At 33.1% G+C, this 18,771-nt stretch overlaps 1 protein-coding gene across 2 annotated transcripts in view; it reads left to right on the top strand.

Moving 5' to 3' along the window:
* The window catches only part of USP25 (ubiquitin specific peptidase 25), a 129,131-nt gene that overhangs the window by 40,039 nt on the left and 70,321 nt on the right, over positions 1 to 18,771 (top strand). For both annotated transcript variants that reach the window (XM_080796427.1, XM_080796426.1), the window contains exons 5-6: positions 5,228 to 5,390; positions 13,287 to 13,373. In XM_080796427.1, the coding sequence (XP_080652553.1) occupies positions 5,228 to 5,390; positions 13,287 to 13,373 (250 nt within the window). The remainder of the gene's footprint in view (positions 1 to 5,227; positions 5,391 to 13,286; positions 13,374 to 18,771) is intronic.

Here is an 18,771-nt window from a genome sequence, read left to right as displayed (position 1 = left end):
TACAGCCTATCTTTATATCTTAAAATCCTTTGTTTAAGTACTCATAAATTCCATGGTGAAAGTTCTTAAGAAATTGAACATTTTTAAAGTGTGCTTCTTAATATAATTACTCCTTAATTAATGTCAGGGTTGGATGTATTAATTATAATTATCTCTTGGTTACTAATGCTTAGATAGGGAACAAGTGGAATATGGATAGTTGAAATTTGCTAATAAACAGCATTGTAATTGATTTGTGTCTGTGATGTGTTTGTTGTGAAAATGACTAGTCTCATGAAATGACTTTGAATTAGTTGGGTAGAAGATTGGGAGCAACCTGGGGTTTCCCAACCAGGATGTCCTAGAGTTGTCATTAGGGGAAAGAAAAAAGCATCATGTCCAGGAATGGTTAGGGTGGGATTCTGAATTTTTAAAATAGGTTTCTATAACTCCCACCCTTTTCTTCCTGATCATTATTGAGGAAGCTGTTGTGAGAGGAAACAGCTGTAAGAAGATGTGTTGAACAGGAGTAGTGAGGGAGGCAGTTATAAATCTTTTTAGTTGTTTTGTGAAAATCTAGGGCTCAACAATATCACATGTCTATGTATCATTGAAGATCCATAGAATGCTTATTATTCCGTTTTTTGAGTAGCTCTTATTATAAAAAGGTATACCACTGTCAGATTACAATTGGTCTGAAGAATCTAAAATATAAAACCAGATTCATTTCAAGGGCTGATTATGGCCAGAGTTGACTGATAAGACTGGAATAGCAATGCTGTAACTTGAAATGAAAAAGTGTCAATAATGAGGCACCACTGATAGTCCCAAGAAGGGTTGGGGTGAGTAAGGGGAGAGGTGGGTGGTCAAAGGTTCTTTGTAGTCAGTGTTCCAGAATTGGGCAGGAGTCACACCCCATACAGTGTATCTTTCCTCAAATGAGACAAGTCAACTTTTGACAGGAGTCATGTTTCTGACAGGCAGTGGTAGCCTCTGTTGGAAACATAGAATCCCTTAATTTTCCCTCAGCACATGATTGTGTTTATGTTGCCTTGCTGGGTATGATTATAGATTGCAGCAGTGATGGTCGTCTTGGTAGTGTGTACTTCCTGAGCCATCCCATGAGAGATCAGGCACTACTATATATCTATCACAATGGCTAAAATGAAAAAAGAGAAAATACCAAGTGTTTGTGAGCATGTGGAATAACTAGAATGGTCACATTTTGTTGGTAAAAATGTATAATGGAATTACCACTTTGGAAAACTGGGAACTTCTAATGAATTTCAGCATATACTATGCTAGTACTTAAGTGTTTCCACCCCTTGGTATCGACCCTTGAGAAAAGCGTACATTGTAGCTTTATTCATAATAACTAAAAACTATGAACAATTAAGAGTGACTGCTGAGTGATTCCATTTATGTGATGTTTAAAAACACGCAAAACAAATTTATGGCAATAAAAGAATGTTAATTTTCTGGCAGGTGGAGAGGACACTGTTGGCTGAGAAAAGGGTATGAGAGAATTTTCTAGAATAATGGAAATTTTCTGTATCTTGATCTGAATGGTGATCATATGGGTTTATACATATGTAAAAAGTTTCACTGAGCTGTACATTTAAGATTTGGGTTATCATATGCAGATTATCCCCCCAAAATACTCTTTCCCAAAAAAGCATGTTTTGAACGGTTTGATAATCAATATGCAAAAAGTATATTTCTATGTATAAAAAAGAATGATAGGGAGAAATATTAAAAAGCTACCATTTATAACATAAAACTGTGACAGACTAAGAATAAATTTAAATGGGCAAGAACTTCCGAGGAAAAAAATTAGAGGATATCATTGAGATACATTAGTGAGTATGTAAATAATTGGAAATGTATTATATTTTATAAATTGGAGCACTGAACCTTGTAATTTTTTGGGGGGAGGAGCAGAAGGGGAGGAAGAGAATCTTAAGTGGGCTCTACCCAGTGCAGAGCCCCAAATGGGGCTCAATCTCATGACCCTGATATCATGACCTGAGCCCAGATCAAGAGTCAGACTCTTAACTGACTGAGCCACCTAGGCGCCCTGGAGGGCTGAACATTGTAAAAATGGTCAGTTCTCCTTAAACTAACTCATGGGTTTAGTGTGATTCTAATAATACTATATTTTCTTAAAAAAGGAAATCAACAAAATGTTTCCTTCCCACCCTCCCTTTTTGTCTACCTTCCCTTCCTCCTTTCTTTTTTGTTTTCTTTTTTGTTGATCTATACAGCTTAAATGATATGTATGTTTTTCAGTGTATATGATGTTTCCCTAAACATACTTAGATGATTTAAAGTGGGATGTTTTCAACATTACTGCTATAATGCAATTTAAGTAATTTAAGTTTAAACAACAATACAAGCATAATAAAACTAGCATAAAAACCCAAAAAACAAAACCAGTACAATAAAAATTTAATAGGAAGGTGAACATCTGTCATAAGTAAGTGCTTTAAATATTCCATATAGTGTGTGGGATCAAAAGAGCAAAACGTTTTGTCATCCTTTTATTTTGCTGCATGGTCATGACCAGTGTTGGAAAGATAAGAAAAGCAGGTGATGGGTAGTGGGAATTAGTTTTTGATTTGTGGCTTTTGGGGTTGCCTCTCTTGGCATGCTATATTTTGTTATAAGCTATTTTTGAGCGCTGAGATTTGCAGTGTTAGTTTTTTTCTCTACTGACAGACTTAATACCTGGATTTGTAGCTATTGCATACTTTATATTTCATAGCCTTGGTAGTATTAGTGGCTTTACTTTGGTGAGACCAGGGAAGGAATCTTTATGTAGCACTTAGCTTTATAGAAAGTTTATATTCATTTTGTCAGTACTGGACTACAGAATGGGATTGGGGGCTTGGGAATAGAGTAGTTATTTGTGCTAGAAGTTGGGCTTTTGCTAAGGAAGAAAAGAAAAAGTGAAAAGGCAGCAACATCTAATATCTTCATCATCCATTTACTTCAGACTTTGTTTAGCCTCTAGTATTTATCATGTACGCTTTAGAAATGAAACAGCTCTGTGTTTCGACCTCCAGATGCTGAGTAATAAATAATTTTGATGCAATGTGATAAACGTACTTATAGGTTTTTAGGAGCCAGGAAGAGGTGTTGGGAAACTTACTGAAGTATGTTGTAAGTCCCTGGTGATAAAAAACTCTGTTATAAGCTCTAAATCAAGAAGATCACAAAGTCATGGCATTCATTCATCCACATCTTTTAGTATGATAGTTCTGCCATATGATATGGTTAAGGAATGTTAAAATTAACCTATCTCTTTAAACCCCATCTTTTTGTTATAATGAATGATGAGATCTACCATTTGACTGAATTGAAGATAATCTTTTATATATGACCAGTGGTGCTAATTTTTCTGTCCTGTTTGTGGTATTGTTGCTGCTTTTTCCGGAACTCATGGCTTGTTTCAGTTCATTCATCTCTAATTACCAAGTTGGAAATAGGTTTCCTTTATTTATACTTCTAAATACACACATACATTACAAAAAGAACAAAATTTTTGTGAAAACACTCATTATAAAAGTCAATAAAAAATTAAATATACCTTCTTGTACACAGCAGTCTTTTGTGTTACATTAGCCTTTTGTGTACTATGTATTAACTTTTCTCTTTTGAGCATAAACTAGTTGCCTTGTACAAAATCAGTTTGTTCCTGTTTATTCTTATTATATTATGCTGATCAGTACAGCTTGACTGTGAGAAGTCTTTCAGGTTGGCTTTTCTACTTTTTATCTTCCCCTTAATGTTCTTGGAAACTTGGTGTCAGTGGAATGTTCTAGATAAATTCTGATTTTCTGTCTCAATTCATCTAACTAAATATCTTCCAAGGAGTTGTGGTACCTTTTAGTGGCAAATAGTTTATAAGAAAAAGTCTCCTAGGGGCTGTGATTGCATGTGAGAGCTGATTTTTGGGCAGAGTACTGCCACTAATGTTGGATCAGTTGTAATAGTTTATAGAGGTGTAAACTGTTCATTTTTAAATGTGTGACTGTACTTCGATCTTTGCATTGTAACATAACATTTTGTTGTTAACCAGCTATTTTTTGGAATGTGGTTTCATTGATTCCCAAAGAAAGGCTGTATCCTGTATTCACATAAGTTATTTTAAATAATTGTAAGTTTGAATCCTACTGCCTTGTATCTAATATCATGTTGAAAATAATGCTGTTAGAGAAAAGAGTATAATTTGCTTTGTCCCCATAATTAAGGGATATAGCTATATTAATTTGATATTAATCTGATAGGGCCAAAACCTTTAAAATAAAGATGGTATAGCATGAATGAGATTTTCTTAAGCCAAATGTAAAAACTCATTGTTGCTGAGGTTTTTTAAATTAACATAAAATTGATTAAGATACCTGAGTATTACTTATGCTTATTTAGAGTAGTTAATAACATATGTCTTGAGCATGTAAAATGCTTTGCTAATTCAGATGTGGGAATCAGGATTTTATAGCATGTTGCGGCTTGCGTAAGAGCAAGAACAGCATGTAAATGCTACTGTAAGCAAAGTAGCATTATTCTTGCCGTGTTTAGATGTATTTAAAGTATTCTGTAGGTAAGCTTATTTTGGAGAGGTAAACCTTTTATTATTCTGATAGGAATGTAGGTCAACTTTTGGGTGAAGAAGTAAACACATATTCTCTTTAGTTAGCTGTCATAGAGTAATAGATCTCTATAACTGAGAGGAATCCTAGAATTTACCTTAGCTTTTTTTTTTTTTTTTTTTTAATAGAAAAGGGATTTAATGGTCAGGAGTAAAAGTGCGATTTGTTTAGTTTTTAGTGTTTTCCTGATGATTCAAAGTAATTGTTATAGAAGACTAGTCATTGTTATTTTGTAAATATTTACTGTAGTGATTTCTTAGAAAACTTACCTTGGTGCTGTATTCCTGTACTAAACCTTGAATTTGTTGAAACAGAACACATTTTCTGTTTTATAGCACTGTCTTTGTGCATTTGAGATTTCCTTTTTGCCTAGGAAAAAAGACTGTATTTCACTTGGTGTGTTTGCCATTGCTATATTCTTTAAGAAAACTAATGTCTACTTGAATAAAGTTAGTGTTTGATAGTGCTTTCCCAAATTCACTGTCCAGAGCTTAACTAATTAAAATCCTATTTGTGGTATGTTATTTCCTACTCTGTGGCATGAAATTAATATTGTATTTTTCTTTTTTTCATCATTTTCTCCCCATTGCTTAAAGAGTTCTTGAAGCCAGCATAGCAGAAAATAAAGCATGTTTAAAGAGAACACCTACAGAAGTTTGGAGGGATTCTCGAAACCCTTACGATAGAAAAAGGCAAGACAAAGCTCCTGTTGGACTAAAAAATGTTGGCAATACTTGTTGGTTTAGTGCTGTTATTCAGGTAAGGATCTTTATGCAGATCTTACTTGGGGGTTAGCAATGGAAAGTGGGTTGGGTTGTGTTTCTTTCAGATTGTGTACTTTAAACATAAATGCAGGGAAGGTTTGAATATGCCCTTCTGTCTAAGGAACTAATTTGTGGATTGTAGGACTCCTCACTTCTCCCTTGTCCTTACCCCCAGTCTGGAGTTTTGACAGGAGAGCACTGCCTATGCCTTTCACTTATTTGGAATTAATCTCTCCTCCCTCCCTGCTAGTAGGAATTGTTGTCAGAGTGGAAAGAGTGAAAAATGTTTTTGTATGTAATTCTCTGCAGATTTTGAGAAGGAGATAACCAAGATATGAAATCGGATCTGATTTTATTGTTGTTGTTGTTAATCAAATCAGGTTTTTTTATATAATGGAAAATGTTATTAATAAAATTATAGTCATTTAAATACTCTTCTTAATATAAGGAGGCATTTTGTTTGAGGAAGGTATAGACTGACATAATTCTCAATGCGTATGTGAGAATGATGTAAGAATAAATACTGATAATTAAAAGTAACACTTTTTTTTTTAACTTGGAAGGCCCTTATGAAATGTTTCTTGAGATCCTTATTCTAAAATGAAAAATTTTTGTATGCATACTTACGCATCTTCTTAATATGTGCTAGTTTTCTTGTTTTTTTAGTTCTTTTACAAGATAGAAGTATTGTCATGAATTCTTTACATTTTCAGTTAGACATTGATAATGTTATCCATCAGATTATAAAATGTTGAATTAAATGATCTCCTTAAAACTATCTGAATAATAACATACTCTTTATTAACCATTAGGAAAATATTTAAGTGGTGTTTGCTGATCCTAGCTTTTGTTCTACTTTTCAAAGTTTTGGTGTTTTTTTTGGTGGGGAGGAGAATGGACTGGAAAAAATTGCTTGTTCTATTTGAAATTGAGGTAATTTTACTGATTTTTAAATTTTACCTTAATGTAGTGGCTGTTTAACTGGTAGTGTTCTAACGTAGGCTAGTATAGGGTTCTTGGGATTATTGTTACTAATACATATTTTTAAATTATTTTTTTGAGAAATCTGGAAACCTAGAAGTGACCTCTAGCCTTGAAAAGTTTGGGTTATAATGAAGATCATTGGCTTTGGTGTGTGAAAATACGTTACACTTCAAGTTTTGGAAAATTGTGGGTGGACAGAAAAATTTGTTAAAAGATCACTTCAGGTTTTTTTTTTTTTCCCTTAATGTAATTTTATTGTATGCTATTTAAGTAGCATTTCATTTTCATCTCTAGCAATTAAAATTTTTTATTTTTCTCATTTTGTGACATTATTGTTTAATTCCACAGATACCATCTGAGATATAAAAGTTTATCATCATAAATGGAATTTTTCACCTATGAAAGAAAAGTTGGGCAGGAAATCTCTGTTAGTGTTGGAAGTTTCTTATTGTATTTTCCAAAGTGAATTGGAACTTGTTCAAACTATGATGTAAATGTACTGTAAAGTTTCAATTACAAAATATTCTCAGGCATGGAATTTACTTAGTTGGCAGGACTAGTGTGAAACAATTGGGACTTCTTTTCCTTTTAAGTATATCAGCCAATTATAGAAATTTATGTGAATAATAAACCTCTAACAGCAAAATAGGTAGTAGGCACAGGCTACAGAGGGTATAGCTTTATACTTGTTTTATTTAGGAACTGGGACCAATATTTTGGGAGAAAAGGGACACTATCAGAAAGGGAGTATAAGCAAAGAGACGATGGGACAGAGGTTGGCTTAAATAATTTTTTGGATGCTGGCAATATTAGCCTGACTATCTAGATTGGGCATTAACCCCTTATCTAGTCAGGAGTATTTTTATCCAGAAATTTACACCTAGAAAGGAATATTGGGGGTTGATTTTTCTCCACTAGGATATCAGTGAATGAAGTAGCTACTTAGAAGTATGCTCCTCTTTTGCTAGTTTGGGGTATAATTCATATAATTCATAGAAATACGTTTCTCATTTGGATGCCTCTGAGATGCTCAGAAGTAAGGTGTTCATCCTTCTTGGTTTGCCTTGTACAGCTCCAGTTTACTTCTGTTAGAGACCTACTGTGCCTATTACTAAGTCTTCAAGCTCTCTTTCGTACTCAGAAGGGTTGTGTGTTGCAAGATAAAGGATATGGATTCCTTACTCAAAAGTCATGTAACTCCAGGTTCATTAAAATAACGAGCATCCTGAAGGCAGAGAACACATCTTCTAGGTTCTTGTTTTATATCAATATATAATACAGTGTTGGACTATAGATGCTGTTATCACCCTAGTGATGAATGGAATTGAGAAGATGCTGCAGGTTTTCAAAAGATGTTAAGACACCGTTTAACATATTTATTCACATGATTTGCTCTTAAACCTTAAATTTTCATAAAAGAATTTAAGTACCTAGTTCAAAGAGAAAATCAAAAATTCCACAGCAATAAAAGGCTTATAATGAAAAACAGTAGTAATCTGCCCCAAACCTCCCTGCTTCATAGTTCTGCTTCTTAATAGCAACTACAACCAGTTGTAACTGTTTTTCCTTTTATCTTCATTTTCCTAAACGACATGCATTCCTGAGATAAATGTGGATTTAGTTTTGTCATTTCACTTACCCACAATTGCCTTTCCTTTCATTCCTAACATAGTTATATCATAAGTTTAAGATAGTCGGAAGTCAGTGTTTACATTTTCTATGACTTTGTAAATATTACAGTGATTTACTGGGAGTACCCCTTTGTAATCCTTTGTTTTTCTGGTGTTGTCAGGAAAACACCTTTTTTTTCTTTATATTTTCTATATACTTATTCTTAAAATTTTCTAAATGCATCTCTGTTACGGTCTTATTAATATGTTCTATATGTGTAAACATATTAGCTGTATTTCTCTCTCTCGTTCCTTCTTCTTACCACGGAAGTTTTCTCTATCTCAAGTACAAGCTGGATTCCTGTTCTTTGTGTTTTAAGCACCGATTGCTGGTTTGCCAAAGCAGGCCTGAAAGAAAGGAGATTGTGGGAAGGTTGATTGAGGATCACTTTGCAGAGTTTTACTTAATCCTTCTATTTGTAGCCCTGAATCTTTATTCCCTCTCACACACACTATGACTGATTTTTCTGACCCCAAGTCAGTTCAGTTCAATTATATCCAAAGACTAAATATCCTATAGCCCACAGAAGGAGGTGGTATTTGTCTGACCTTTCTGTATTGGGAAGGACATGGGGATTTAACTGCTCTGTGTACAGACTTTTATCTTTTAATCATGCCATCTGTTTTCAGTTCCTACCTTACCTTGAACTTTTGTGATACTATTCCTTTTTTTTTTTTAATCCACTAAGGAGAATTAATCTTGCTTCTCCACAGTATCTTCATTATAAACAGTTTATATTCCTTTGCTCTCTTGTTATCACTCTTTGTTTTCCACAAGTTATTTGAAATCTCATCTCTTATAGCTTTCTGTTATTAGCAAGAGTTTAGCCAAATTTTTATAAATTTTTATAATTTTTTTAAATAAAATTTTTATAAATTTTTATAAATACCTTTTAGCTTTGAACAGAATGAAAGGGTACTTGTTTTCAGGATGCATCAGTCACAAACACAATTTAGGCAGTAGTGACAATTACCCTTTCCCATCTTTCTTTAAGAAATATGTTGAACAATACTATTATGACTGTGATTGAGGATATAGAGTGTTAGTGACTTAAACACATTAATTTCCATGATTTATTGTAATGGTTACAAGTTCTACTTTGGGTAGTAGCTTATTAAGTAGTTTTAGACTGTATACTTGGTCATATTTTGCTGGAACCTAAGCCAGTCAAACCAAAATAACAGCAACAAATCAACTTTTGAAGACTATGTCACATAACACTAAAGCAGTTTGGGATTTTGAGGCTAAGGTCCGAGAGAACAGGATTTTTAGAATAAACTTCATATGTTGGGTTGATTTTATCCTTGAAGCAATTCCAGAAGTGGCTGCTGAGTGGCTGCAAAGGTAAGCAAAGTTTTGTACAGACTTGGAGTAGTGGTTAACACTTTCATGCAGTTCTAGAGGGCTAGAACCTTGGATTAATGAGAACTGAAAATAGGCCAGGCTTCATGGTTTTTGAATCCCAGTGTTATCTCAGAATTGTTGGGATTAACTTGATCTGGGATTGCAGATGGCCCCAGTTTTGCTGCCTGCCAGAAAGAAATGCAAATTCTCTTAGAAGGTAATATTACCTAGAACTTAAAATTTTCTCCACTTTTCACATAAAAATAAATGCTTAGTACTCAAATCAGTTATACCAGGAAATAAGGTGTATTCAGGCATATCCAGAGATTAAGATTAAATAACCAGTAATATGAAACCTGAAATTTAGATTGTTGTAACAACTCTTAATATGCTCAAGGAATTAAAATCAAGATTGAGAATTTCAGTAGAAAAGTAAACTACTAAGAAAAAGCAAAATAGAAATTTTAGAACTGAAAAATAAAGGTGAGAAATCAATAGGTGACTTTAGCAGTACATTTGACACGATTGAAGAGAGAATTAGTCAACTGAACAATTGGTCGGAAGAACATTTTCATACTAAAGTCATGAAATACAGTTAAGAGCATGTAAGAGATATTTTGGGCTTGGTGAATAGTTCTAACATAGTGTATTTATGGTTCCAGAGGGAGAGTAAAAAGGAAACAAGGCAAAAAAAAAAAAAAAAAAAAAGGGATGACTGAAGAGATGCCTGAGAATATTCCAAATCTAATAAATGAGATCAAGCCACAGATTCTGGAAGCAATAGGAATCAAGTAGCATAAATATAATGAATACTATGCCAAGGCACATCATAATAAAATGGAGAAAACTATGGACAGAGAGAAAATCCTAAAAGTAGCAAGGTGGAAAAGATGTACAGGCATATGTTGAAGATTACATGTGTTTTGTTCCATACCATCACAATAAAGTGAATATCTTAACAAAATGCAGCAAATGCATTTTTTGGTTTCTCAGTGCATATAAAAGTTATGTTTACACTATTGGGTGTATAGTAGCATTACATTAAAAAAAACAATGTACATACCTTAATTAAAAGATAATTTATTGGGTCTTGTTTCAATATTGATGGCTTCTAACTGACTAGGGTGGTGTGTGCAGAAGGTTAGGGTAGCTGTGGCAATTTCTTAAAATAAGATGGTAGTGAAGTTTGCCACATCAGTTGAATCTTCCTTTCACTTGAACACTTAGGGGCGATTATAGGGTTATTAACTGGCCTAATTTACTGTGTCCCAAGAAATAGCGAGGCCTGAGGAGGAAAGAGATAAAGGAATGGACAGTTGGTGGAACAATCAAACACTTAACAATGTTAGTGCTTAAGTTTGCCATCTTTCTGGGCATGATTTGTGGAGACCCACAATAATTACATTAGTAACATCAAAAATCCCTGATCATTGGTCACCATAACAAATATAATAATAGTGAAAGAGTTTAAAATATTGTAAGAATTACCAAAATGTGACATAGAGACACAAAATGAGTAAGTGCTATTGGAGAAATGGTGCTGGTTGACTTTCTTGATACAGGGTTGCCATAAAACTTCAGTTTATAGAAAACACCATATCTGCAAGACATGTCAAAGTGAAGCACAGTAAAACAAGATATGCCTGTATTACCTCTATAAAGAAACAGAACTTGACTAACAGCTAGATGACTTGTCAATCAATAGAAATTCTGTCATTAAAGTGCTAGAAAAAATAACTGGCTATCTAGAATTCTCCAACCAGCAAAAATTGTACAAAAATGAAGAAAAACAGTTTTCACTGTAACAGAAGCTAAATACTTCATCACCAGCAGACCTACACCAGAAGAAATTCTAATTATTCAGGAAGGAGGAAAATGTTTCCCAATGGGAGTTCAGAGCAAAGAAGTGGAATTGGGATTATCCTATTTTGTCATTCTTCTCTTTCCTATTTAAATTTCTCCTAAAAGCAGTAAGTTAATAAATTACATGAGAAGATCAACACTTTTCTTAAAATAGGCTTCTTTTTTTGTTTTTTTTTTTTTTAAAGGATTTTATTCATTTGGCAGAGAGAGGTCACAAGTAGGCGGAGAGGCAGGCAGAGAGAGAGGGGGAAGCAGGCTCCCTGCCGAGCAGAGAGCCCGATGCGGGGCTCCATCCCAGGACCCTGAGATCATGACCTGAGCTGAAGGCAGAGGCTTAACCCACTGAGCCACCCAGGCACCCCTAAAATAGGCTTCTATTAGATGATTTGGCCCACCTGTACTCTAGTACAAGTGTTCAGAGCACTCTTGAGCTAGGCTAAGCTAAGCTATGATGTTTGGTAGGTTAGGTGTATAAAATGCATTTTCAACTTAATGATATTTTAAACTTGGGGTGGGTTTATCTAGATGTAAGGCCATCGTAAATCAAGATCTGAATTGCTAATCTTGTTCTTCTTGAAATTTGCCATTGGTTCTTTGATGTACTTCAGAGTTTTCTGTGGTATCTTATATCCTTGTTGAGAGGCTTCTTAGGTACTTTTTAAAATTCCACCATTACTCCGATACACAGCTATGTTTGAAAGCACATGCTTCTCGGCTCCTTTTTCATTTTGGCTGCATACTCTTCACTTTCCGTACTATTCTTATTTTGTCAGAGATTCAATATGTTTTATTTTTCTGTGGCCTGTCTTCCTTGTCTGCATGTAGTGGATGCTTCATAAATTTTTATTAAGTGAATAAATGGTTATCTCATGTATTCATATTGTTTAATTAAATACTTACAGGTTACAAGATAACCAAAATATTTTCCTATAGTTTCCGTTACCAGCTTTATGATATTCCTTTCATATTTAGGTCTTTAAAGCACGTCCATATCTATACAGATCTGTATCTGATTCTGTTTCTTTATATATAGTGGGTCAGTTTTCCCAACACCCAGCTACTAAACAAAACCTTGTTTTATCATTGATTTGTGGCATTACCTTTATCTTTTGTCATATTGGCTAACAGAGCTTTGCTAAGACCTTGTACATTATTGCCTCCTGTACAGTGATTTTCGAGGTTTATAAATTGTGACTCCCAGAAAGGAGTATGTATTACATTGTAAAGCACTTGACATATATATGTATGTGTAAAATATGTACAGTGAAAATTTTGCAAGCGGTATTCTCTGGTGCATTTACTATGCATGATAGGTGTTAATATTTTCAATTGTATTTTATTTCATTTTTTTAAACAGATATTCACCATGATGACAATGTGTTACAAGCTATAGATTAAAAAACAGTTCTAGAAAGCCTTTCCATGGGCATCTTTCGTATGCTGTCATTCTCTGTGAGATCAATATTATTGTATGTTGGAGTCAAATTTCTATTGTTATAATATGTGTGTCCTTTCTAGGCTATTGTGTCTCCATGAGCATAGAGATAATACGTAATTTCTTTATGTCTCTGTCACTTAGCAACTAGCCCATAAATTTACTTGTACTATAGTTTTGTAGAATTGATACCTCAAGATAACTCAATAAACATGACATGTCTAAAAAGTTCTAGACTTTGCATTTGTCCACCTTTTTTTTTTTTGAGGAAACTGGTTATTAAGCACCTAAAGAAAGACAGCCTTTAATAATATGATATACAGAAAAAAATATGATATACAGTAGATATTTTGAATTGTCCACATAAAATTTTCTGCTTTCCAGTACAATAAGTATTGTTAATGATCAAGAATAATGTGTTAGTATTTAAGAAATTTGACATTTTCTCTGGGAGCTAATAGGTCTTGTGCTAGTGGCAACAATCCTGTGCCTAAGTAGTATAGTCACTAGTAAATCTCGGAGACCAGTCATATGTTTATGGTTCTGTTAATAGAATTTTCTCTTAGTTTTTCTTAAATTGTTGTTCTTTTTCAGTCATTATTCAATCTTTTGGAATTTAGAAGATTAGTTCTGAATTACAAGCCTCCGTCCAATGCTCAAGATTTACCCCGAAACCAAAAGGTAAAATTATGAAAGATTTTTAAGCAGAATATGAATATATATATATGAATATATATATGTATGTGTGTGTGTGTATGTATATATATATACACATATATATGTATATGTATATGTATGTGTATATATATATATATACACACACATATATATATGTGTGTGTGTGTGTCATCCTGTTCTTTTATTTGTGCTTGATTTGGAGGCACTTTGTCTCCTCAAATCTGGAACTGTTAAATTTGGATATCAACCCATTAATCTCAGTTACTACAGTAACTTTCTATTCTTCATCAGTATATTATAAACATGAATTTTTCTTCACATGTGTGTCAGTAATATGTCATTTTTTTGTGTCACTTTAGTAATTGCTTTTTTCTTTTGTTTGGACTGTCAAATTTCAGTAAACTTTATAGGTTTCAATTTATAAATCAAGGTCTTTCTTCAGTTGCCTCCTGAAAAATTTTATGGGAATAAAAATTTTTTTCAACTATTTGTATAGATGAGCCTTTTAAAAGATTAGTTTTGTGCTGGCTGTCTTTGCAGTGCAAATCTATAACTTCTATTTTGTAAGTTAATGCTGTTAGGCAATATAATGTGACAGAGTGCACAGATAATCTGGGCTAGATTGCCTGGGTGTTCTGGCTGTGGACCTAGGGTTTGACCTGTCTGTTTAGTTTCCTTATCTGAAAGCTGTAAATAATAATAGTTTTTATTTTTTAGAGTTATGAGGATTAAATGACGTAAAACATACAAAGGGCTTAGAAGTGCCTAGTACGTAGTAAGTGCCTCAGATGGTGTTACTTACTGTATTCATATTAGCTTTTCAAAGATAGGACTGATGCAGAAATTTATACTTAGTGAAAAAAGTTAATTATGGAGATGATGTATATAAATGTTTAGGGCTTTAGGTACCTTGTCATAAAGAAATTGTAGCCCTAAAGGGGACTGGTTTCACAAAGATGTTAAAGTTTTAGGTTTCAGTAAAGTGTTGAACTTTGTGTGACTTAACTGTATTAATGATACATAATTAAATCATGTTTTTCTTTTAATGTATAATTTGAAAACCACTTGTTCTACAAACATGGAACATTTATAATGCAAGCTAGTGGGAATGTAACAATTTATAGCTTGCTTTTGCTGTAATCTCTGAGCTAGAAAGCATCAGGCTGGTAAACAAGCCATTTTCAAAGAGGGAGTCAACATCACTTGACAACCCCTTGACAGACCTTAAGAGAAATTAAGCAAAGCCCCTTCACTCATTACATTTTTTCATGAAACTTTTTGGACTATTGCTTCTCTTTATTGCAGCTTGTTAATAATCACTGTTCTCTCTTCTGATATCTCAGTTGAAGTAGATTTATAATTTACATGACATTATTTGGAAATACTGCTTCTAATTATATATTCATATGTATCTTGACCTTTTCTTTTTTGTTTCCGGATTTTAGTGCTTTACAGAGTTAATTTATTTTATTCTTTAAAATGTTGAGTAAGACCAAGTCAATTTTATATTTCTATTTAAAAAATAATTGTGATGTCTTTTCTTACATACCAGAGCTAGTTTTAAGATTGTTCAGCTGATTACTAGGAAAATATATAAATCCAACCTTCAACACCTTTCTAGAGAAATTTGTTTTCTTGCAGTGCAAGGGACAGCATGTCCAGGGGTCCCTTCAGGTTGAGGAATCAAAAGGATCTCTACTTCCATTCTGAAAAGGGATACTTATTTAGAAGAATTCTGTGCAATTTTATAAAAGATGGTTCCATAGATGAGGTTATTCTTTAATCTGGCATGGTGGCATCAATACATGCTATAACTTGACATTTCTAAACAAACAGGTGTGACCTAGAGGTAGTTATCAGCCACTGATTGGTGCTACATTCAACTAAGGTGATAAAAGACACAGGTTTTTAAAAAGGTATTAATGTGACTTCTTGCCACTTATCATTTAATAATGAATTTATGTGCAACTAACGTAATGTTTACTGCTACACTGAGTTTGAAAAATAATGTGCTAAGATATGGAATACCCCTGGGGATCACTTTGGTCAGATCACAGGGATGTCATTTGCATGCATTGCTAATTAGGATTTTTTTTAAAGATATTTTTTATCAGCAGGTGAATCAGTCATGCATATTACATACATACTGAGTGAGAAAAGAGATGTAGTTTTTGAAGTCAGTTGGTATTTTAGGTAGGCTTGGTTATTCTAGAGGTTGAAACTAATTTTATACATAAATACTTATTACACTGTTTGTAATTTTAATGTCTAGGAGAATTGTGAGGTTACTAGAAATTTAAAGATGGGTTCTTACTGTAAACACCTCATCCTTCTCCAAACTCCCACACATAGTGTCTTCTCTCTTAAAAAGTCACAAACTGATGACAAAATATCTTAAATGTTGAGTAAACAAAGATACATAAGTTCATAATAGAGGTAATGTCCATATAAATAGCTAAAGCCTTATTACTCATAAGTTTATATTAATTAAAGTCTCGATTTAAGGGCAGATAGTTTCAAATAAACAGTATTTCCACACTTTCCACCACTCAGAGATGAGAAGCATATGAACAGGGAATGTGTTTAGTTGAATACCAGTGAGCAAATACTTGAAGGAATTTTGAATTTTACAAATAACGAAGGCATTTTGGAATTTTTTTTTTTAGCTATGAATAAAGTAATAAGATTGGATTTATAAGTTTCAGTAAATCTTAAAGGATTCAAAGCATACAGAGTATGTTTTCTGACCACAGTGTAATTAAGATGGAATTTGACAACAGGAAGATATTTAGAAAATCCCCGATAGTAGGGAAATTAAGTAATACACCTTTAAGTAACCCAGTAGGCAAAGAACAAATCAGAAGGGAAATTTTAAAATATTTTAAACAATAAAAATATGATATACCAAGATTAGAGGGATGCAGCTAAGGCAGTGGTTAGTGGAAAATACACAAACTAAACACATTAGATAATAAGAATAATTTCAAATTTATGACATTTTTGCACATCAAGAAATTAGGAAAAAAAGCACACTAATATTTGAAAGTAGGAGAAAGAAAATAATAAAGAGCTAAGTCATTGAAATAGAAATAAGAAAGACAGTAGAGAAAATTAATGGAACCAAAAGCTGCTTCTAAAGATCAGTAAAATTAATGAATTTCTAGGTAGACTGAGTAAGAAAAAAGAGGGAAAAAATGAATTAGCAATACAAAAAATGAAAGAGAAGGATATTACTACATATTCTCTAGAAAAATTAAAGAGAATAGTGGAATATTATAAACATAATATCCTTATATTACATTAAAAAAAAACTGAATTTTTAGTTAAGAACCTACTCAGCAAAAAGCTCAACAGGGAAGTAGTTTACTGGTGAATTATACTAGACATCTAAGGAAGAAATACTACCAATTTTCTATATGTTTTTCAAAAAACTTGAAGAAAAGATAAAACTTCCCAGTTCTTTCTGGGAGCCCAACATTACCCTGAAACCAAAATAGAAGATGTTTCAAGGAAAGAAAACTAAGACCAATATTTCTCATGAATACAGAAGCAAAAAGTTGTAGCAGATTTTTAGCAAATTGAATCCTGAAATATCAATAAAGGATGCTACTTCATTGGCAACTGGTGTTTATTTAGAACTGCAAGATTGATTTACTGTTCAAAAATCAGTGTCATTCACCGTGTTCACAGAGTAGAGAAGAAAAACCAGATGATCATCTAAGTAGGTAAAGAACAAGAATTTGACAAAAACTAATGTATCTTAAAATCTCAAAGAAACTAGAAATTGAAAAAAGTTTTCTTATCTTGATAAATATTGTTTATGAAAAGTCTACAACTAGTATAATACCTAATGGTGAAAGATTGAATGCTTTGCTCCAAAGATCAGGAACAAGCAAGGATATAATTCCAAACCACTGTTTGGAATTACGGTAACCTGGAGTCCTTAATCAGTGCTGGAAAGCGAGAAAAAGAAATAGATGTGCAGATTGGAAAGGGGAGAAAAAAGCTTTCCTTTTGTGTATATGACTTGATTGTTTGTGTGGAAAATTCTAATAAACAAACAAACAAATAAAAGATGCTAGAACCAAAAAATGACTTCAGCAAGTTTACATGATAGGAGGGGAACATGCAAAAATAGATTGTATTTCTAAATACTAACAACACACAATGGGAAATTCAAATTAAAAAATACTTTATGTACAATAGCATAAAGTATAGACTATTGGGGTAAAGTTTTATGGAAAATGACAAAGTATTGCTGAGAGAAATTAAAGGAGATATGTTCAAGGATCAGAGGATTCAGTATTGTTATGATATCAGTTATCCCCGATTTAATCTATAGATTTCAGTGCAATCTAAACCATAACCCCAGCAGGCTTTTTCATAGGAATTGACAAACTGATATAAAATTTATGTGGAAAATCAAAGAATGTAGAATAGCCATAGTAATTTTAAAAAGAAAGACAATATTGAAGGAATCAACTCTCAGGCATTCTGATTGGTGAAAAGATAGTTCTGTAGATAAATGGAACAGAATAGAGTCCAGAAATAGACCTATATATATAGGGTGAGTTAATTTCAATTAAAATTGACAAAATAACTCATAGGCAAAGGAAAATCCTTTAAGCTAATGGTATCATAGAAAGATAATCCTCAACCCTTACAGAACACATTTATTTTTCAAATATATGGAAAAATGAATAATGGACGATAGATCTCAAAGAAAACTAAAACTGTAAAATTTTTTGAAGAAAACATAGAAAATTTTAGTGTCTTGGGTTAAGAAAAGATTTCTTTCTTCTTTTTTTTTTAAGATTTTATTTATTTATTTGGGAGAGAGAGAATGAGAGAGAGAAAGCATGAGAGGAGAGAGGTCAGCGGGAGAAGCAGACTTGGTGCCGAGCAGAGACCCTGATGTGGGACTCGATCCCAGGACTCCAGGATCACGACCTGAGCTGAAGGCAGTCACTTTACCAACTGAGCCACCCAGGTGCCCGAGAAAAGATTTCTTAAGTAAGACTAAACAAGGGCACAAATCATAGAAGAAAATACTGAATAATTGGATTTCATCAAAATTAAAAAATTGTAATCTTGGAAAAACTTATACAAAATGAAAAGTGAAACGACAACTAGGTGAAAATATTAGCAAAACATGTGAGATAAAGGAATTGTGTCTAGACTATATATAGAACTTGTGTAACTCAATAATTAGATAACTTACTACTCTATTAGAAAAAATATTTGAACAAGTACTTCACCAAAGAAGGAATGCAGACTATAAATAACTACAGGAAAAGGTGCTAGACATTATTAGTCACAGGAATATGCAAATTAAAACTAGAGGTGCCACATTGGACCCACTGGGAGAACTGGTTAAAAATACAATTCAGGGGGCACCTGG

The sequence above is a fragment of the Martes martes genome (assembly GCF_963455335.1).
Source record: "Martes martes genome assembly, chromosome: 1".
NCBI classification, from domain to species: domain Eukaryota; kingdom Metazoa; phylum Chordata; class Mammalia; order Carnivora; family Mustelidae; genus Martes; species Martes martes.
This window is presented reverse-complemented; position numbering and strand designations above follow the sequence as displayed.